The sequence below is a fragment of the Exophiala bonariae genome (genome assembly GCF_035927105.1).
Source record: "Exophiala bonariae strain CCFEE 5792 chromosome Unknown scaffold_7, whole genome shotgun sequence".
Classification (NCBI taxonomy): Eukaryota; Fungi; Ascomycota; class Eurotiomycetes; order Chaetothyriales; family Herpotrichiellaceae; genus Exophiala; species Exophiala bonariae.
In genome coordinates, this window is record NW_027042482.1 from 443,131 (window position 1) to 464,741 (window position 21,611).

General features: G+C 49.5%; 7 protein-coding genes across 7 annotated transcripts; 5 read left to right on the forward strand and 2 right to left on the reverse strand.

Annotated features, from left to right (window-relative positions):
- Positions 1-163: 163 nt before the first annotated feature.
- On the reverse strand, positions 164-2,512 carry LTR84_012177 (uncharacterized protein; the record flags this gene model as incomplete). The annotated part of the gene is made up of 2 exons (XM_064855701.1): positions 164-2,442; positions 2,500-2,512. The coding sequence occupies 2 exons, from the start codon at positions 2,510-2,512 to the stop codon at positions 164-166; spliced, it is 2,292 nt and encodes a 763-aa protein (XP_064708361.1).
- Positions 2,513-3,437: 925 nt separating this feature from the next.
- LTR84_012178 (uncharacterized protein) lies at positions 3,438-4,282 on the forward strand (the record flags this gene model as incomplete). Its single annotated transcript, XM_064855702.1, has 2 exons — positions 3,438-3,510; positions 3,567-4,282. The coding sequence occupies 2 exons, from the start codon at positions 3,438-3,440 to the stop codon at positions 4,280-4,282; spliced, it is 789 nt and encodes a 262-aa protein (XP_064708362.1).
- A 658-nt stretch (positions 4,283-4,940) lies between these two features.
- Positions 4,941-5,896, forward strand: LTR84_012179 (uncharacterized protein; the record flags this gene model as incomplete). Its single annotated transcript, XM_064855703.1, has 2 exons — positions 4,941-5,003; positions 5,066-5,896. 2 exons carry the CDS (start codon positions 4,941-4,943, stop codon positions 5,894-5,896), a joined length of 894 nt encoding a protein of 297 aa, XP_064708363.1.
- A 1,319-nt stretch (positions 5,897-7,215) lies between these two features.
- LTR84_012180 (uncharacterized protein) lies at positions 7,216-7,885 on the forward strand (the record flags this gene model as incomplete). Its single annotated transcript, XM_064855704.1, has 3 exons — positions 7,216-7,552; positions 7,611-7,712; positions 7,776-7,885. 3 exons carry the CDS (start codon positions 7,216-7,218, stop codon positions 7,883-7,885), a joined length of 549 nt encoding a protein of 182 aa, XP_064708364.1.
- Positions 7,886-13,782: 5,897 nt separating this feature from the next.
- Positions 13,783-14,954, forward strand: LTR84_012181 (uncharacterized protein; the record flags this gene model as incomplete). Its single annotated transcript, XM_064855705.1, has 3 exons — positions 13,783-13,898; positions 13,949-14,177; positions 14,469-14,954. The coding sequence occupies 3 exons, from the start codon at positions 13,783-13,785 to the stop codon at positions 14,952-14,954; spliced, it is 831 nt and encodes a 276-aa protein (XP_064708365.1).
- Positions 14,955-16,507: 1,553 nt separating this feature from the next.
- On the forward strand, positions 16,508-17,247 carry LTR84_012182 (uncharacterized protein; the record flags this gene model as incomplete). The annotated part of the gene is made up of 4 exons (XM_064855706.1): positions 16,508-16,522; positions 16,576-16,642; positions 16,697-17,156; positions 17,211-17,247. The coding sequence occupies 4 exons, from the start codon at positions 16,508-16,510 to the stop codon at positions 17,245-17,247; spliced, it is 579 nt and encodes a 192-aa protein (XP_064708366.1).
- Positions 17,248-18,534: 1,287 nt separating this feature from the next.
- On the reverse strand, positions 18,535-21,423 carry LTR84_012183 (uncharacterized protein; the record flags this gene model as incomplete). The annotated part of the gene is made up of 1 exon (XM_064855707.1): positions 18,535-21,423. The coding sequence occupies one exon, from the start codon at positions 21,421-21,423 to the stop codon at positions 18,535-18,537; it is 2,889 nt and encodes a 962-aa protein (XP_064708367.1).
- Between the last annotated feature and the right edge of the window lie 188 nt (positions 21,424-21,611).

A 21,611-nucleotide genomic window follows, 5' to 3' on the forward strand; every position in this document is an offset into this window, starting at 1 on the left:
TCCTTAGTCCTGCCCGTCACCAGTCAATCTGGCAATGTCATCTGACAGTCACTGGCAGTGGTGGGAATCCTGATAGTCGCCTATTGACTAGGTAGCAATGCCATGAGCAGACATCTGGCGAGCTGGGCACTTGGTACTGGACAGCTAGAATTGCTACTCTACGTCAAGCAAGACTGACACGTCCTCCGGCTGTGTCGTCGGTTTGCCCAAATAAATGTCCTGCTTCTCGACAGTACCTGACTTCTCCCTGTCCACTGCTTCCAACTTCACTTCCCCAGCAGATAACCACCGCATCCACTATGCATGCGAGCACCCCTTCCATCGCTCCCAAAATGCCCCACCCAATGGCTCCCGCAATCAGCCCAACAATGTATGCATAGAGACTTCCACGAACCCCTGCATTCCCTTCCACCTTCAATGATCGGGCTGTTGATACCCAGCCTCCAAATCCAAGTGCAAGCGACATGATAAATCGGGTTGCATGGAGGATCAATTTGGAAAGTCGATACGGAAGGAGCGGGCTGGTATCTCGAGTCCATCCATCACGTCCTGAACGTGGAGTGAAGGTGTTGGGATGCAGAGATGTTGTAGCATCACCAGGTGCTAGATAGTGCATCTGTGTGAGTCCTCTCGCACTAACTCTTAGAGGCTGCGAATGAATGGCCGCATATGTCAATGCGAGAGGATTGATCAGAACGGCAATCGGACTGGGAATGAATGAGTACATTGCCACTCCGAGGAGCACTGTCATTCGGCGGGGGAGAACCAGTAGCGGTAATCTGACCAAGAGGCTCAACGCTGTAGAGAGTGCGATGGTCCCGAATAGTGTGGTTGCAGAATGGAAAAGTGCTGCTTTCACAATGGCTTGTGATGTTGGAGCTGGGACCGCAAGTCGGTGAAAGTACCATTGAGAAACTGTCGCAGACGTGACGGTTCGTTGAAAGCCAAACGCGATTGCAATCGTCCATAGATAAATCAGGACAAAATACACGCCTAGCCACCAAGTCGAAGTATCAATCACAAACCGACCGATCCCTGATAAGGTACTGGCATGTCCAGCAAGGAAGACTCGGGTGAACATGGATAGCCAGATCCAAGTGAAGGTGATGATAAATCCCAGAATGGCAAAGCCCACCAAAACCAAAGCTGGATTGGCGGCCAGGATTCTAATCGCAAATTCGAGGATAGAGATGGCTTTCTGCATCGCCAATCTTCCGCGTATCACCGCGAGAATCCAAAGGGTCGCCATGACAGCGGGCACAAGTGAACTCCACCTCATGATTGTATCCTGGATCCCCGAACCATGATTCGCGCCTTTGTAGCTCGAAATCAATGGATAAAGCGAAAATGAGTACAGGATGACGGGGACGGTCACAACGACTGCATAGACCAGGTATCGGACATATGATCGAAGTGCCGCCAACCAGAACAATGAAACAAAAGTCGCTACAAGGGTATAAGTCGCTAATAAGTAGAAAGATCCATGCAAAGTCGTATATATGGTATCGCCGAGAGGGGCATTCTTTTTCGGGGATTGGGTTTGAAGAAACACCATGAACCACGTCGTACACATGGCGGCAAATGCGAGCAGGTATATTTGCCCCCAGAATGAGTCGTGCTGAGGCTGCTGACCTGGAGTCTGAGGTGTCCCTTCAGGAATAGTTTCGTCTTCTTCAGCATAACCCCCAGGTACCCGTCCCAGCAGTCGTTGACGATCTATCTCTGAGTCGGAATCGTCCGAATCAAAGTTCCCCGGAGCAATGTTATCGCCTTTACGCAGATGTTGGACAGATGGTGGGTTCTCCATCAGGTCTTCCGGAGGCTCATCGTCATACTCACTCCTAAGAGTGTCTTCTAACCCAACATCGACCATACGCCCTCTAGAAGAAGTTGGGCTGGATAGTTCACGATGTGATTCGGTTGACTCGGCAAGATCGTCCAAATTGGGGGACCTTCTCCTTTGGCTTGTCCCACCACCATGCCATGAGCTTTTAATGCCGCCGGGCCGCCTGAAGGATGTATCGCGTGGAAGTTCTTCGTGGCTACTAGCGCCGTTGATGATACTCGAGCCGCTCCCATTGCCCGCGTCAGACGATTCCTTGAGGTCACTAGCGCCCAATTGTCTTCGGGACCTTTGAAGGGCGTAATAATCGGCAATCTCACGTTCGTGTTCTTCCTCGTCGTTCTCTTCTCGAAACTCGTCGGTTGCACTGTAGAATAACGGGGCCTGTTGCGGGTTTAATCTCGACGCAAAAGGTAGGGTTGATAGCTGTGATGATGTGGGTTGGTAGGGATTTGGTATACGAGGGTTCAATGTCCTCGAAGCAGTGGCGGATCTGCCATTCTGGTTCTGCCGTCGACCGCGACCATCACCAGCTCGACGTTCATCAGCAGGAGCAAAACTGATTCGGGATTGGGATTGGGCGAGGAATCGTGAGGCGTCTATTTCAATGTCAGTCGTCTTGATAAGAATAAATGATATGGTTAGGGCAAGACTACATTCTGAGAACATACTGCCCGCCGGCAGTGACCACACGAGCTATCAGTTGAGGTGGTAGGTAGCGTGATAAGCCCGAGGCGGGGTTGAGTAGCTAGACGTGACCGTTAAATGAAGATAGACGGGCAACAAGAAGGCGAAGTGGATCGATGAGAGCGCGAGAAGAGGGTGAAATCAAAGAATAGAGACCCGGTAGGACAAGACGAATGCGTTGGTAGTGGGTAGAGTCAGAAGGTCAGAGATGTTATCGGTCACTCACGGTGGTAGCAGTGATGACTTGGTCGGTGACTCGGAGTTGGAGAGAAGACTGGCGAAGGGAAACTGAAACTTGAGGGCGTCAGGATGCGTTGCTGCATGCGGCGGTCAAGGCTGCCATTCATGACATATGGGACCTTGAAGGTGGGGAGCGCGGGTGCCTGAGGCTGGCACTCATACGGATAAGTTGGGGGGGCTTCAGTGCCTGAGAGCTACCTCGCTATCTGTTCTCTAGGCACTAACGATGCTTAATTCCCATGGTTTGGCCACCTATCGAACGTCCACAGCCACCCCAAGTCTCCCCATGGTCCCCAGGCTTCCACGCAACAGTTGACACCCGTGACTGGTTTTGACTTTCAAGCTCAGCCTCAAGTTTCAAGTGGTTGTGTTGATTTAATTATGGAGCCTCAGACCAAAGCCGCTGGCACTGCTGTTCCGGGTTCTGCACTATGACACGAGGAATCCCAACGCGTTCACGGGTCTGGGTCATCCTTCTCGTTTCAAGCCAGCATCATCGCATTTCACCCTATTGCCACCCATCATCAACGAACGAACTTCCTTGAAACACCAACCTTTTGAAGATTGATCTTAGACGCTTCCATCTTCCACCCTACTAACCACTGCTTATACCTACCCATCGTCGGTTGGTGAATCTTGAGATACATACCCTTCCTCCATCTCTCTCATGCCAACGCTCACTCCCGTGCCGACTCTACCTTGGAATTATATAGCAAAACTGGTGTGCATCGGCGACTCGGGTTAGTTCTCATGCTACTGTTTCCTTGAAGGTGCGAGGTAGTTAACTTTGCTCCAGCTACTGGCAAATCAAGTTTGACGGTTCGGCTTTGCGAGGGCCGATTCTCTGCCTCTCATGATGTTACAATCGGAGTAGAGTTCGGTTCCAGAATAGTCCCCGTCGGTCCTCCTGCAAATACTTCACTGGGAATTGGGTCGCCGAATGGCCGTTCCAACAATGCCGCCAATGGCGAACAGAAAAAGATGAAGCTATCGTTATGGGATACTGCGGGACAGGAAACATACAAAAGCATTACAAGGAGCTACTTCAGAGGCGCCTCGGGAGCTCTCTTGGTCTTTGACATCACACGAAGAAGCAGCTTCGAATCTGTTACTTCATGGTTGAATGACCTAAGGCAAATTGCCGAGGAGGGCATTGTGGTGATCCTGGTGGGTAATAAATCCGACCTGGCGGCGCAAAGTACAGATGTCGAAGGAGGTAGTAAACGCGCTGTGACACGAGAAGAAGCCGAGGACTGGTGCAGGAGAGAAAACATTGTGCAGTACGTGGAAACCAGTGCCAAAAGCGGCGAAGGAGTCGAGCGGGCCTTTTTGGAAGTCGCCGAGAGAATATACCAGAACATCGAGGCGGGCAAATACGACTTGAACGATCGAAGAAGTGGCGTCAAAGGTTATGGAACTACAGGGAGGGAAGAAGGCAAGGCGCCGAAGACTGTCAACCTGACCATGAATGATGCTGTCAAAAGTGGACAAGGCAGGAACAATTGTTGTTGAAATCGACCCTCGACATGGTTTGCTGCAAATGAATCTTGTTACAATGGACATGGCCATGAACCTCATGATGGGAATCTGGCACCCGGCAGGTCTAACCCAGTCGGCAAAGAGCATGCCAAGTTCAGGGCTCATGCACGAGGCTTTCTAAGTCTTCCTTGGTTGTCATGGGTCTCGAGCGTCCATGTTAGCACATGCGTGCTACTATTGCCAGAGACCTGGGTTTGCAAGATGTCGGAGCTCTCGTTCATTTGCAAACATCATTCCTGCTTGTGAGCTGTTGAGGCTCACGCATGTTTCCGTGACGAATGCAATCGAGAGGCAGTCGCACGTCATTGCCTCATGTAGCGGAGATTCGCGAGGACACTTCTGACTACCCCACCATCATCGGTCCGCACACTGGCACTGGCACTGACAGTGGTGATGGTCATGGTGTTCATGCTGCCTCGTCACCTTCCCAGTGGCATTCTTTGGTATCAATTGGAGTTCCGACCATCGGAACATATTTGACTATTTGACTAATCACACACAAGCTACACCTCGTGCGCTTCGATCTGTAAATCAAGCGACGATCCTGAATTGCTATCAATTTCTCCATTAATCTTTCTGCTCTACATTTAGACCCGTTGCCGAATCACTCATATCTAGCCTCGCTTCAAACATGGCCAAATTGGACATCAACATTCCGGACTTGACACTCCCCGATGGCAACAAAATACCACTTGTTAGTAAACACCCACATGTCTACAACTTGGCAGAGAACCATCATATTGACTCATTGAGTAGATCGGCTATGGTACCGGCACGGCGTGGTTCAAGACAGACGGCAATTCCCCAAAAGACCAGAAACTGATCGACGCTGCAAAACTCGCAATCAAAACCGGATATACCCACTTGGACGGCGCCGAAGTCTACAACACCGAAGAGGAACTGGGCGATGCCATTAAACAAAGCGGCGTGTCTCGTGACAAGCTTTTCGTTACCACCAAAGTGATTACCAATATTCAAGATATCCCTGGGGCCATTGACACCAGTTTGAAAAAGCTTGGATTAGATCATGTCGATCTGTATCTTATCCACGCGCCATTCTTCGCCAAAGGTGACGAGACCGCGCTTCAGCAGAAATGGGCCCAGATGGAAGAGGTTGCTGCCAGTGGGAAAGCGAAGAGTATCGGGGTGAGCAACTTCCTCAAGCCACATCTCGATGCCATCTTGAAGACGGCCAAAGTCCGTCCAGCCATCAATCAGATTGAATTCCACCCTTACCTACAGCATGGAGACCTGGTGGCATATCACAAAAACAAGGATATCAAGATTGCTGCGTACGGTCCTCTCCTTCCCATCACCAAAGCCAGCGGCGGACCTCTCGACCCATTGTTGGCATCTCTGGCCAAGAAATATGCCGTCAGTCCCGGTGAGATCCTATTGAGATGGGTCATTGATCAGGACATTGTGGCAGTCACCACCAGCTCCAAAGAGCAGAGATTAAGCGATTATCTCCGGGTGTTCACCTTCAAATTGACGCCCAAAGAGGTTGAAGAGATCTCCGACGCGGGCAAGGACCATCACTTCCGAGGGTTCTGGAACCACATCTTCGACAAGGAGGATAGAGCATGATGGGATGTGTGTATGGGTTGGTTAAATCACTCGGCTACTCAGTGGGTGTAGACAGAAAGTAGATAACACAAGGATGACAGAGACCACCAAGTGTTACGTGGTTTTCTGCACGCCGAAGCCATCCAAAATTAGACACGGAACATAATTCCCAGATACTAGTATCACACGGTGAGCTAACTTGTACCGTAGTATCAGACACCTGAACTTTAGACTAGTCGTAGTCAATCCACGATGCGACGTTCTACTCAAAACACCTGCCGCAGTACTGGGAGGGCCTTGAGTTTACCGATCTCTAGTGTTGATGAGCAGAGTTTGGTCTACTCAACGCAAAGGCCAACAACTTCCCCACACTTCCAAGCTTCAAGGCTCCATTGTACCTCGTATGATGATTATTGTTATGCTCGTCATGAATTGACTCGCGATCATACCGAAGACCCTAGCCGAAGGTGGAGTTGATCATGACGCAGCTGGGGGCCAAGGAGGCTTTGCTCTACATCCACAATATCAGCTAAAGAGCTCCAGGGATCGTACTAAGTACTTCGTACTCCGCAGACGATGTAATGAATAAAATGTCTCTCTCAGTGGCAAGCGAAAGAAATCACCAGAAACACGGACAACAAAAATCATGAGCTTCACCTCGCCATCGGCAAAACTCTCAAGCTCGGGCTGTTCTGATCCAAACCTTTTCCAAGCTGCTCGTCAGGTACCGAGACGTGAAGGTGGTGAGTGAGAGCTGCAGCTACACGAATGAGAGTTAATCGTGTCTTGAAGATCAGCATCTTAGTGGTGGAGAGGAATGCAGCCATCCAGGCGATTGGGGTCTGTGCTCTTCCACTCTGCGATCAATTGTCCAGGCCGCGGTCTTGAATGGCATCGCCTCTATCCACTTTGTCACTTGAACATCCACTTTTAGCCCTCGCCACCCCTCATCTTTTTGTAGCAATATGGAGTACCATCATGTCTTCCCGTACCAAATGTCCCTCGGTTTCTGGCACATGATAGTCCTTTCTTGACTAAGAAGCTGTCGCTCAGGTACCCGCCGTCGAGCTGCCAGTACTACTAGTCACAGTCGTGAGTTTCTTGTAGAAATAAGAAGGAGCTGACCGCCCTCGGCACACTACACACAATTGCCTCACTTCCGATAAAAGAGATACAAACTCCCATCATTCCTGCTCTCTGTGATTCCCTAGAAAACATCCTCTCTTGTCTTCCTGCCCACCATACCATACCGTCGTTGAGCCACCTGTAGACAGATATCCACAGTGACATAACAAACTTCGACAAAAACCAGCTATTCCAGTGCTCCCACATCAACCACCATGCAACTCTCAATACTTCTATCCACCGCCGTGCTATGCCTCAGCACAGCGGTCAACAGCTTACCGCTCCTCGAAGCACGCCAGACAGTCACTCCACCAGCACGATATTACCTACACACAAAGGTCGTGAATGGTGACCACAAGGACACAGGCTCTAACAAAACCAATCTGTGGCTTTACTCGTACCATACCGGTGCCGGCCTCGGTGACGTCGGCCTTTCCTCCAACAAGTCCATTGCCTGGGAGGGCTATCTCAACGGCACCCAGCAGTTCTTCACCTACGAGAACAACCAGATCGGTCCCTGGCCGCTAGGTATTGGATACGGTCCCTATCAACGTGAGTCTCAATCGTGCTTTGATACACGTTACGCACCATGGCTAATTCATCCCTCCAGAATTCAACCCCGCCACCATCAGCATAGCAGATGAGCCTACAGAGGGGTTCTTCTTCAACTCGACAGGCCTCCAGTATAATTATACCAACGCTGGATGGCTAGGTACGTACCTCCAACCCCCAAATTCATGCTATCAAGGTCCATTTCCGACTAACGAGTGTACAGCATGTGACTGGTGGCACGGTGTACCACAGCTGTTCAACGAAAACGGCTCTCCTTATGGACCCATCCCGAGCTCATGCTCAAGGGTCCAGATCCTGCCCGTTGCCGTCTAAGATAGATTCTAGAGATCCATCGCCTTTTTTTGGGGTGGATGGATGCTTAGAGATGACTTTTTTGCATTTTGATGTCCACAGCGAACGCATTGACGATGAAAGACTTGTCACGTACATAGCATGCAGCATGCTTTATCAAGCAACCTCGCCTCCACGTCAGGCTTAATATGTATCAACAGAGCATTCTTACCTTCATAATGACAAGACTCATACACACGTCAAGCACTCCCCCCTTGTCTTCCTGTTCTCATCTCCTTAAAATCTACAAAATGCGTACTAGGTGAACCTTGCCTGACAAATAACAAGAAGAACAAGAGACTATTATAACCATCACAAACAAAGCCGAAAAACAGAAACAATACGTCCGAGCGGGCGGGCGGAGTGGTGGACGACTGACCTACTTGCCTACCTATCTACCTATCGGTACTGGGATCGAGGAGTCGTGGAGAAATGCTTCGTGCGATCATGTCATTGGCGGCGACGGCGTTGGCGACAGCGACGGCAGATTTTGTGGCGTTCAGGATCAAAACTGGGAGCGGTGCGGTACTTGGGCATCTAGTTAAGGGAGGTAGTTAGTTAGTATGGAACTCGATTTTCAATCTGGGAACACATCGGGTTTCATGGCTGCGTAAGGTACATATATATGTCCCGAACGAGTTGAAGTCTCCTCACTCCTGACTGTCTCTTCTTGGAGCATCCTCCGGTGGCTTTCCCCTTTCAATCATTATGGAAGCAAGCAACATGATCACCCAACCTTCATGATGTTCCACTAGTTGGTTGCGCTTGACAACCAGCCTCCTAGTCCTGGTTGACGACGCAGGGGAATGGAAGGCTGCGTTTGGGAAAAAGTCTTTACGCGATGTGCCTCTGTCTCGGTCAGCTACTAGGGAATTGGCAATGAGATGTCTGGATGCGATCGGATTGGTCTTCGCTCAGTTTGTTGCAGATTGACATGGGAACAGATTTGTCCTTTATCCTGTCCATTGAGGTGGTGGAAAGTGTATTGCTAGAATGTGGCTGGGCATATTTAGAAAACGGCAGGAGCAGGTCACTCGAAGCATCTCTTTGACTTGGGTAGACCGATGCTTTGTATGCTTTCGATTAGAACACGTTTGGAGTTTGCCATTCTGGTGCCAGGAGGCTGCAAACCATTCATTGTTTGCAGTCATAAATGTCATGTCACCCATCGCGCACATGTGGCTCAGTTACAGTCGTGGATCTTCCCGTATTAAGCGATGTCATGATGCAAAAGAGGTGTGTCTTGGCATGGGGTTTGATTCCTGCGTAGACGTAGCGTGAGGATATTGCGATGACGAGGTAAGAGAAGAAGGAACGCGAGTGTAAGGCTGCAGCGGCTCAAGGTTCAGAGCGTAGTCAGGCGGCGGTGACTCAAGGGATCATCTTTGTAAAAAGGCTTCATCAGGAAGTCCCGACAACATATTTGACTTTTCCTTCGAGGAAGTCAAGGTCTATGGTTTTGCTTGGGGCTGAGGAACTTCGCAATATTAGCATTGGGGAGAATGCATGAGGTCACGGTTGGCGAAGAATTGGAGCGAAGACGTCGAAGACGGTGCTAGGTTGACTGGGCGTGGAAGGAAGCGGTGACTTGTATCAATGCGGAAGAGCGCACAGAATTGCGGTAGTCCTTCAATGAAATCCAGCAAAAGCCCAGGGGTGTGTCTGAAGATGATCACCGCATATGAAGGATGTCATATCGAGGTTGGTATACGATTTACCATGCCAAAAGGCTTCGTGTTGTGTCTCAGAAAGTCGTGCTGAAGAGGACATGCCTCACCGGAGTTCGAGGATAGTCAGGCCAAAATAGCCTTTCGAGGTCCTTTGCGCTGTCATGAACCCCTTTCTGTTCGTTCGATTGCGAATACGAACTTGCACAAGAAAAGTGGAAGTAACCACTGTAGGTACCTGGGTAACAATGGGCGTCTCCTGTGGCTTGTTTTGTGTGCCCAATCCCAACATTGCTGGTCCGAAATATGTATGATCACGGCATGACTCCAGCATTCAGCGTGAAATATGAGAAAGCCACCAGAGTCTTCGTTGATACTTCTCATGCAGCTGTTTTGTCGATCATCACTTTGATTTCTGGCTCCTTGGAAGGTGCATGACGATATGATAAGGACGAACCTCTATGCCAATAGCAGAGCAATTAGCTCATTCATCAAATCAATCGTTCGCAAACCATGAGCACATCTTCAGGCGTTGATCTCATCCTTGCAGGGTTATGTGCATCAGCTCTGAGCCAAATAATCAGTATATTCTTGCAGGCATCAACAGCCAGAACAGGGCTGCCGAGATAACACGCAAATGAGCGCCTATGGCCGTCCCTCGGGATAACACTGCAGCCTAATATGTCCAACTGCGAGCTGCCCACTTGCACTGAACCCACTTGGTCTCTATGGACGTACCATTTAAAGCCTCAATGGCGAGGCACTATACGAGCCATAATTCTTCAGCAAGAGCAATCAGATGTCTTTGGCCCGACTCAGAAACGTCCAACCGGCTCAGTCATCAGAACAGCCTAACATTCAAGGCTCAATTGACTCTTGTATGGCTCCACACTCTCTGGGAGATTTAGGCAGCATCTGACGCCTTGAAAACCGTGTTTGGATGGGTAATGGTTCAGGGCGCAGATGAGCATCAATCCTCTGAATGCAGAAATTGCTACTGGCTAATCAAATTCCTATACTAAGTCAGCCAACTTCGAAGATGTACAAGACTAAGGGCCGAGGACGCTCGAGAACGCACAGCACTGTCTTAAAGCTGTGCAACAACATAGCCCCGGAAAGTGTCCCACGTAGAGGTTCCCATAAAGCATTTATACTAAGTAGGCACGATCGGCTTTAGCTCCGATTCGCGATTTGAAAGCCTGCAGTCGCTGGTAAATCTGAGACTAGCAACATGAGGTAGATTTTCGCTTTTCACGGTTGGGACTTTGGAGGCCAAAAAGGGTTGTGATCCATACCCGAAGATCAGCAACACAGATCGATTCTTCTGACAGGCGAGACGCCGATCAAGATCTAGAAACCGTATGGAGACTACCCTGAAGGTCTCAGATTGAGGATGGTAAGGCGCGTCAAGCACCGCGGTAGTGTGTCTGGTACAAGTGAAGTAATGGGTGTACAAGCCCGACGGTTGGCTCGTGGGGTGTCCATAACCCATGTTTCGTGGGCTCAGGTGATACTAGACAGGGATCTGCTTGTGGTACCAAGAAGTGCTTTCCCATTCGTGGCTGGGAGAACCGTGATTAGGTATCTGTGAGTCCACGTTCACCCACATTCATCCACGTGGCGGGGTTTCAACACTTATGCTCAGAATACTAGGCTCTTGCACAACTTGAATGCATACGGGCGCAGTGGCTGTTGATGTTGCTGTGCCAGCCCCTAAGCGTTGCGCATATAACATACTGGCCAGGAGTAAGGTTAGTCATGACCAAGGGCGGAAAAAGTCGATTGATATCCAATGTTGATGATCTGAACTTTGGGAAAGAAGAGAGACTTTGGCCTTGGGGAAGGCTGAGACAGAACCTTGCTGCCACCCACCTCAGTGAAGCAAATGCCAGTATCAAAACTTCCGTGTTGGGATCAGATGCTTGGCAGGATGGAGACTGGAGGCGGTCCAAAGGGGAAGGAGACCATAGATACAGAGCACTGGATATGCTGCAATTCTGAGCTCAGAAATCAAGTCTCAACAAGATGGTACCCTCAGTTCTTTCCGTCGGAAGGCTATCAAAATGGCCCAACCAACACAATTTATGCAGGCAGTTCCGCAGGCTAATCTGCAGGGGATATGTAGAGATAGAAGAAATCATCAGTGAGCAGAAGATGATAGGGTGACGGGGTCTGGCAGCATGCATATTGACATGCATCTGTAAAACACAGAAGAAGATCTGGGAGTCGTGCTCAGGAGTGACTTCTGGATGTCACTTTCCGGTTTGTGGTTACAGGGATGAACTTGGGGATTGACGACGTAATGGATCACGTGTGGCTTGGCAATGTTTGGACCTCGTATCTTCTCCACCCGCAGGCTTGCCTAACGAATTGCTCACCACTACATACCACCACCAGCACCACTGCAACTTGAAGCCATCTGATCTACATCAAACATTTTTCAACGGAAACGTCGGTGGAGCAAACATTCAGAGTCGTGCAAATCCTGGTACTTCTCATCTTGTAAAAGCATGGATCAACTTAAATTGAGCCATCCTTATGCAGCACTCAGGCCTGTTTCTGAACGCCATGATTCATTTCCAAAAGTGCCCCCGCTTTGAGGTCTCACAAACCACTGTCCCCTGCTGCAACGTGTCCCAAGAATCACCGACTCGCGAGCAAACTACTCATGCTAAGTATACCCTGCACGGGGTGGAGCGTGGATACAACCAGCAAATGAAGCCAATCGTGATGCGGCAGCATGCCCAACGCCACCTGATTGCTGTGGTGTTGGGCCCGTTAGATCGTGCAGAAAGCGCGTCAATCCCACTATGAGGGATATGGGATTCAGCCCTGTTCTTTTGGTGTGCTCATGCGCAGACATTATTCTCATAATCCGTGTTAACGGCTCCAGCATATTGGCCCCAGGCATGAAACTTGTGTTGGCCCAAGGTACGCCTCTCTCTTCCGGGATCATTTATTTTCTAGGACACCCAGGCTCATAGTCATGGGCCGATCATGTCTATTCGAGCCTTTGCTATGGATTTTTACCATACGAGTAATCTTTTCTCTTCGAGATTACCGAGACGGCACGATCCGATGCCAACACCGGGTCCTAGGAATACTGATCAAACTCGCAAAGAGAGTGGGCAAGAGGAAGGCAAATCGAAGTTCAGCAAAGGCAGCAAAGACCCACAAATTGCGACAGCCTGAGCCTCGAGCGACCAAGTGCAGCCACTTCGTTGATTCCCGATATCTGCCTCGTCCGCAGGGCCTGCGTTTTCGAACGAGACTCCTACCCTGTACCTTGCTCTGTCTTTCATCCACTCTCCACTCGTCTCTGTTTCCCAACTCGGCAGTCCTTATCCAAGCAACTTTTACTTGCCTCTTGACTTACAATTCCCCACCTCGAGCTTAACCAATACCGACGTACAACTCTCCTACTCGTCGGCCATCTTCAATCTTTTAACAACGATTCTTCACGCTCAATATCAATCCTCGCTTTACTGTGATTCAATTTTGCAGTTCTGCTTCCCACAGTCGCTTCAGATTTGAAGTCTGATTTTATTCTTGACAATATCTCTGTCTCAACTTCATTGTCTTCTGCTGTCACTCCTTCGATATCTTTTCTTCTGTCACAGCTACCATAACTAGCTTACCTGACGCGAGACTTACTGTACCGCCTGTTCTCAACAGATCATAGACTCACCGGTGGGGTCCAGAGGCTATTGAGGTCCTTTTTCCCCTCCAGCAGTATCTTCTAGCAACTTGACATATCTCTTATCCGTGACAGTTGTGACAGATTGAGACTTTGGACCTTTACTTGTGTCAATCCGGATACACAGAGTTTGACCATATTCTGCTGCGATTCTAGCCATGACTGATTATGCATCTCGGAACGCTAGTCAGGATTTCAACCTATGTTTTCCAAATCAGCACCTCGGCATGTCGCATTATTCGAATGGGAACGGCCTCGGTTATCTCTATTACAACCCCCAAATGCCGTATCAGCTTGATGGATATTCAACGGCTTACCTGCCCGGCCCAGCTACTCCATCATCAACACACTACATGCCTCCCGCACCAGATCTTGCTCTTCAATACCAGAGTTTGAGAGCACCAACTCTGCCCTCTCAAAGCAGGCCACTTTCACGTCCATTTTATACCACTACCGGCTCGGCAGGGAGGAGCAGTGCAGCACCACTCCATTGTTCAACTCAAGAAGTAGTGGCTATGGAGTTGACCGAGGAGCAAAGCTCTCCGAATGCTGAGACTATGCTGTCTGAACCTATCACCCCTATACCTGTTGGATATCCGGATGTTCACGAGTTCGACGAATTGATGAGGCGGTGGGTATCCCTTTACTTTCATTTACCGACCTTTCTGACCGTTACGACAGTTACGTTCACGATCTTTCTCCCAAGAAGCAAGACAAGGCTTTGATTCATGCGAGTAGAGCTGCCAATATCAAGTCGGTTCTTATAGATAAGAAAACAACTTCCATCGAATCTGCGCAATTTCGGCGAGTTGCCCCGTTCATTGTCAAGATTACTCTGGCTGACGGCCAATACAGATTCTGGGTCAAGAAGATGTTTACACTCCAGCCCAATGATCCTAATCTCCCAGAGGTCAGTATTATTCGGTTATCGAGAGATCAACATTAATCGTTCGTAGAAGCGAAAAAAAATCTGTCATGAAGGGAAGCCAGTAGCCGTCCGCGAGAAGCTGTTCAAAATTCTCACCAAGGCACATAGACAATGTCAGCATGGTGGACGTGACAAAACCTCTGCTCACGTGAGGCGTACATATTCCTGGTGGGTGATGTTAACCAATGGAAAATGTCTCCGAGGCTGACAAGTTTGGATAGGGTTCCGAAAGAGCTCATCTCTCGATTTGTCAAACTTTGTCCAACATGTCAGGTTCGAAGAGGCACCAGCCGAAATTCACCTCCCGAATGTGATAGAAGCCCAGAAGAGATGACGGATCCTCAATCTCCAGAAGCTCCACCGAAATCATTTTCAAGAAAGAACTCTTCAACCCACAAGAATAACAATGCCAGTGAAAGCTTACAACTGCAAGAAGCAGGCTTCAACACCAGTGCGACTTTTGAGCAGCAGAATCGTTGGATGACACCACTTCCTCCGCAAGATCCTACCGGCATTCGAACGACAAATTTGACCAGCAGCAACACCTTGAACACCCATGATGGTTACAGTAGAAACGCACCCATGCCGTTGACTTGCACAAACGCCACTCCACCGGGCTTATCGTTCTCTGTGAATCCATTTGTGAACAACTCCACAACCTCGACAGCATACAACACAGGTCCCATTTACAAGGTACCACGGGGTCATCATCCTGCAGGGCATGACTATGAAGTTAAGCTTGAGCGGAACTACATGTGACATACTACTCAAGGCCCATGACTACACCCTCCGGTTTACTCTGGTACTTTTTTCCAGCACATATTTAGATACTTCCATGTGCCTTATGTTTCGAATTTCTTCCAGCCAGAGCCTACTAGAGTTTATAAGAGGATGTTGGAGGGTGAATATGGTTGGGGACTGGAGATTTCTTCTACCCCACCGAATTGAAAACCGACAATTATGCGGCCGCCATCAACTACTGTTTCAAAGTCTTTCGATAGACCTTGCACGGCTGCCCCAGCATATCTGGTGCCGTTTTCTAAGGGCTGAGCGGGTCATCATGCGGCGTTATCTTTATAATATTGGCTGTCGACGAGTTACTCAAGTTGGTATCGAGTCATTTGCGAATATGCATTGTGCTGGTGTCGGGACCGGGAAATAACATGACGGAAAAGGATATTGAACCACCAGACCGAAAGGCATGACATCGACTCAGTTTCATCGGCAGATGAAAACCAGTTTCTCGGACAAGCATCATTGCATCTTCAGGTTCTTTTACAACCAGCGGCTCTGTCAGCAAAAAGCTACAAAGCATACAAAGCATGACTGGGTTCGATTTGGAGGATTATCGGATTAGAAGGGAAAAACTGCATTAGAACGGTTTCGGTTACTTGTGGACAAGCCCGTAAAGCATACTACGGGAACAAATTTCGGAAAAAAGTAAGGCAGGATGGAGATGTCGGGGCTGAGGGCAAATTCTGTACCTGAAGGCCCCTTGGTGGGCAAAGCAGTTACTGTCCTGAGGACATAAGTCATACCAGTGACCCCAGATGTCCGGCACCATCGTGGGGCGCGCAAGGGTATTTGCGGAAAATGAAGAGATGGGGTGCAACTGGCCGAACTAGCTGCAGCTCCCACAAATTTTCTCTCTCAAATAGACTATCAGATACGTGGCTTGATTCTCCTGCACTAAGTGCCTTTTTCGGGTATCGTGATGTACGTAGTATTTTGGTTCAAGATCGAACTTCAGGTGGACGTGACTAAAAGGGACCTCAAGAGAGGGGCACGAGCCTTGTGAGCTCAGCCTTGTTTGTGGTCTCTGTAGCGTGATGGAGGCAGTACTGCGCCGGAGAGCATTTCATGGGTCTAATGTTCCGCCGTCTAAGCTTTGCCATTATTGGGGCAGTGGGAAAAGGAGACCGGATGTCAAAGTGGAAGGGGGGAAACTTTAAAAGGTCATCCGCCGACTGCGCGTGTTTCCGCCAAAAAGTTGTTGAACAGCCTGTCAATTAACATTTCGCTCTTCAGCTTCTTTCTCAAACAATCTGTACCATTTGGACGCCGCATCTCCGTCCCGCCACTCCTTGGATCATTCCATAACTCGAGATTCCCCGTCCTTTCAAGTCTTCGCAGACCGTTGAGCCAATATCCCTGCGGCGCAGCGAACGGCTGCCATCCTTGCCCAATATGAATCTCTTCAGGCTACTCGGTGAGGATCATTGACATAGAAGACATGAAGCGCACCAAACTGACATTCTGTGCTTCTAGCCGATCTCTCCCATCTATTCTCCATATTCATCCTTCTCCATAAGATGAGGGTGTCCAATGTACGAATCCTTTCCATCTCCGCAGATCGACAGCCATTCTCACTCCTTCACAGTCATGCGCAGGCATATCATTCAAGTCGCAAGCTCTGTACTTTTTCGTCTATGTCACTCGGTATCTCGGTCAGCAACCACCATCAATGAATTCCGTGAGAGAATCGCACTGACCACCATTAGACATCTTCTGGTCCTTCACGGACAGTGCGTGGAACACCATATTCAAACTCATCTTCTTGGCCTCTTCCGCATACACACTATACGTCATGTTGAACGACTACAAGCCTACCCACGACCCGAACCTTGACACCTTTCGTGTATCCTACCTGCTGGGTGGGGCCGCCGTCCTGGCAATCGTCTTTCCGTACAAGTGGTCGATTTCCGAGATCCTCTGGGCTTTCTCTCTCTGGCTCGAAAGTGTTGCCATTTTGCCACAATTGTTTATGCTGCAGAGGACGGGCGAGGCGGAAACGATCACGACTCATTATCTTTTTGCCCTTGGCATATACCGGGCACTATACATTCCGAACTGGATTTACCGCTATTTTGCTGAGGCGGGTCATTTTGATCCCATCCCTGTTATGGCTGGCATTATTCAGACCATTCTCTACTCCGATTTCTTTTGGGTTTACTACACAAAGTAAGTCACCATAAGCGAAAGATGCGTTGAGAAATTCTACTGACCTCGCCTCAGGGTTCTCCAAGGGAAGAGCTTCAAACTTCCAGTCTAAGCCTTTTCGCAAGGCTCAATTCTTTTTCAAGTGTGCACTTCAAGGCAGCATCGGCATGGTGCCCCGCATGTATCACCACCGGATGGATTTTAATAACCATTCGATTTGTATCATCAAGCCGTGGCAGGAGGGCTATTCTGCAGTTGATGTTTGATCTCATGAAACCCAAGGGCCTTTAAGAGACGTGTCCCAGCAGTCCTCATTCTATTCGTTGGGGGCCATCTGTGGTGAATTCAGGCTCTTCTCACACTCGAAATACCTTTTGTCGACTCTCCAGATCATACACGACGATCCTGTGGACACATATGACATCGTGGCAGTCGCGCGGGTATCTTGGCCAGTGTCATCTCCAAGGATGGCGCTGCAGGCAGTGTGTTGGATGCAAGGGTGAAGGAATCTGAAAAACTTCGCAGATGCGGGAATGCTTCTTCCAGTTTGGGTCTCTCCCTTTCTTGAGGTTGAAATGAAGGGTCATGGTTCTCGGTGAATTCCTGAATTTATTCGGATGCCAGAGGCTGTTTCACGTACTTACCTACGTATGATGACAAAAAACTTTCAATTCCATACACTCAGTAGTGTTTTAGTGTGATAGACTATTTTCCAAAACAAGAAATTAATTTTTTTTTCCAAATAAAAGACTCAGAATTCGGACTTCCCGGCTCAAGATGTATGCTAATGCTCGGATTTTTTTCGATCAGGGTGGTTGGGGGGTTGGCCTTTTGAGGAGAACAAGACGACTATGCCCAAGTGGTAGGCTCATGGCAATGCACTCTGGCATTGTTTCAAGGACATTGATTGTTATAACGATGGTAGAGAAGCAATCAAGGGGAGTCTCATGTGTATGATAGGCCGTTAATATTTATATATGATCTAATATATGTGAGATATATAAAAGTGGGGTATGTCTAGTGGGATGTGACGGTGCGGAAAGAAAATTCGTCTCGAAGTGGTAGATAGGTACATAATAGAGATGCAGTTCGCATCCAATGAGGTAGTAAGATATAAACAAATATCTGGCAAGAAAAAGTCGCTCAAAGGGCCGCAATTGGGGAATCTGATCTGAATAAACGTTCAAGTCCGCGGCAGGAAGAGCCTGTGGACTCACGCTAAGAAGCAGAGAGTATAGTGTAATGGAAGTGGTTGAATGTGAAATGTGAAATGCAGTGCTTGTTCCCGAGTCAGGGTTGTCGTTTTCTCCCATGCAAGAAAGATGCTCCAGCCGTGGTGTTTGGTTCGGGAACGAGAGAGGTGAAGGATACTGTGAACGATGATTTGAGTATCTCCTTCTCACCAAGCCCCCTTCGCGCCGAGGACTGCAAGTACGATGACAACGGCAATCACCACCAGGCCAATAGCACACATACAGCGGTTTAGATTTCGCCACCACCGCGCATTCTGGAATTTCAATTCTTCAACGCCCTGAGCATGTCTCTCGAGCCGCAATTTTGCAACGATGTCCATTTGCTCCCATTCTGCAACATCGAGTTGCTGCTGGTGAAGCTGTTGCACACTAAGACGACTAGAGCGCTGCTGTTGCAGTAATTGTGCTTGGTATTGGGCGGAAGCAGCTGCGCGCTTCTCAAGATCCCCAAGACCCTCTGGTCGTTTCGGCAATGGCAGGAAGGCAGCAACGAACCACAATAGTGGCAAAAGGAAGCCAGTGGTGAAAAGGACCACCTGAGCTGTTCGAAGGTCGGGGCTACCAAAAATGTTGGAGGTCGTGTCGGTGATGCTCGGTGCACTCCATTTGGCTTTAGCATTGAAAGGATATCCAAATCCCAAAGACACGGAGGATCCAGTATTCAACCTATGATCGTGATGGAGATGAGGAGAGCCAGACCATCGACTTTGCCTTCGTCCATGGCGATGGATGACGGATTGGGAGGAGCTGAGGCTGAGATCACCATTTGATCCAGTGCGAATGTGATGCTGGCGGATCGTGTACTCGGAACCAAGACCATCCTCATGAATGGTGCTATGGATTTCAACAACGCCAGCCCAGTGGGCACGTGGATCGGCAGGATGCAGAGGAGCAGATATCGAACGACCGTGGTTTGAGGATCGGCGGGCGGCAGGATAAGATTGAACACGATTTGAAGCGATCGCTGCCGTTGCTGGACCGCGAATCGGATTTGATACTAGCGGACCTGTACCTGGTAGTGTATGTGACTTTCGTGCCTCCAGTCTGGGTCGTTTCTTTGGGGTAAAAAATGCTTGGATCCGCTCAGTCATTCCTTGATGAACAGGGGCTGTGCTTTGTTGAGATTTTGAAGAATTAGGACGTATGGGATTGGCCTTTTGACTCGGCATATTGTTCAGATTAAGATGGGAACCGTTAGAATAGAGGTAATTAAACGAGTCCCGGTAGAATCCGGAGTAATATCGTTTGGCCCAGGTTGGAACAATGTTGCTGGCCACACTGCTGGACGAAGAAGGACGAAGGGAGGTCGAAAGAAAGCTGTTTTGTCGTGACTGCGTTGACGGTCTCATGGCATTAATTCGGGATAAGGACGAGTTTGCGGACGAGTTGAGGTAGCCACCACTACGAACCGGTCTCAGGGGAGGTGACCGATAATCATAGTCGTAGGGCAGGGCCGAGACCTCATCAGAAGCTTCATGGGAATCCAGGTCGTGCAGGTCGGATCCGGGGACCACCCGAATCATCGACTGATTGGCGGACTCATTGATGATGAAAGTAGAAGCAGGGGCCAGATCATCAGAGGTCAAGAGGTCGTCGATGTCGTCGATATCGTCCTCTTCAAATGATGCTCGGCTTCCACGTCGAGTTCGAGTCCAAGAACCTTCAGAGGGGACAGCAGACAGTCTTAAAGAAAACTTGGGTGCTGAGGCGTCCGTGGACATGGACCTCGAATTTCGTTTAGGGACGATTAGGCCGACCTGTTGTGTAATGAGAGGGGCACGGATTATGGGGTATTGGATTCGTGGCGGACTGGAACTGAGGATTCCTTGGAGGCTCGTGTGTGTTTCAGCAACGGAACTATCATCCGAGTTCGGGTGATTCCGAGCTAGCACGTGCACGATGGGGCTGGATTCATCAACGGATCGGCCTCTCAGGTGGAAACTTTGGGGTCCAGAAGAGCTGGGTGTATTTCTCTCTGCGGGGGACGACTGAGCCACCGTGACAGAGGTTGCATATCTACTGATGGGAGGGCTCGAAGCCAGTGGGTTTCTAGCGCCCGCCCGCTCGGCAAACGAACGACTATCCAAAGTATCCGACCGTTTGCGCTTTCGCGAGGATGTGGACGACGACCGGGAATGAGAAACGAAGTCCGGTGCTCTTACTCGCATTGTCGGAGAGGATGTTCCCAGTTTGATGACGTTTGGACTTGAGGATGAATCAGTGGACTGGAACTGCTCCGTACTCGACGTACGAGCAAGTCGAACGACGTTGGGGCTTGAGGAACTGCCCTCAATGGAGTCTGTACTCTCGATCTCGTCAAACGGCTCAAGAGCCGGGCTGGTTATATCCTTGAATGCCAACGGTCTGGGACTCGAGGTCGCTCCCAACACCCTATAATTTGGGCTTGAAGCTGCAGCGAATTTCTCGGAGACGGAGGTGAATGAAGAGCGAGACGATAGGCGTTTGACAAAACGGCTGCTCTGCGGTAAAGACGGAAGGAGGGCCAAGTCGTCGGAAGATATTTTACGAAGCGATTCCCATGCGTAGGGCCCCGACAGACTGTCATTCGAACTGACACTCCTCAACCTCGAAGAGTTTGCGGTGCTCGGTCGGAGTGGCGGAGAAGTAGCAGTAGAGGGACGAGAATTGTCTTCTCCTTGCGACTCATATAGATCCCTCAGAGCCTTGACCGATCGCTTGAGCCTGACGGTTGGTTGTGCCGAACCACTCCTAGGAGTCCGATCACCTTCATTGCTGGTGGCCGGGTCACTCTGAAAGGCCAGACCAAATGCGTCGGTGAGAGGACTTGCGCCGCTCCGCTGATTGCGAAGGGTGCTGGGGAGAAGAAAGTGTGCGGCCTTTGTAGGAAAAGGTGTAGAATTGTAGACGGTCAAGTTCTCTTGATCCACTCTCCCGTCTCTGGCCAGAATCCCCGATAACTCATTTGCTTGAGACTGAGATCTTTCCTGCAAAGGTGATCTTCCTGGAGTGGTCCGCTTCGGCGATTTCTGCTTCGTCGAAGGGGACGAGGACATGGTTATCTCATGGTAAGAGAGCGCGGTTGAAGGACAGTCGGACAGCAGTTGGGATTGAAAGGTTTGACGGATTGTGCCAACTGAATCTGGCGTGACTGGAGGACGGAAAGGAGATGTTGATATTAGAGTAACGAACGACTGGAGGTGAGGTGTCCAAAAACAACAAAGCTAAGAGGCCTATGCTTGAA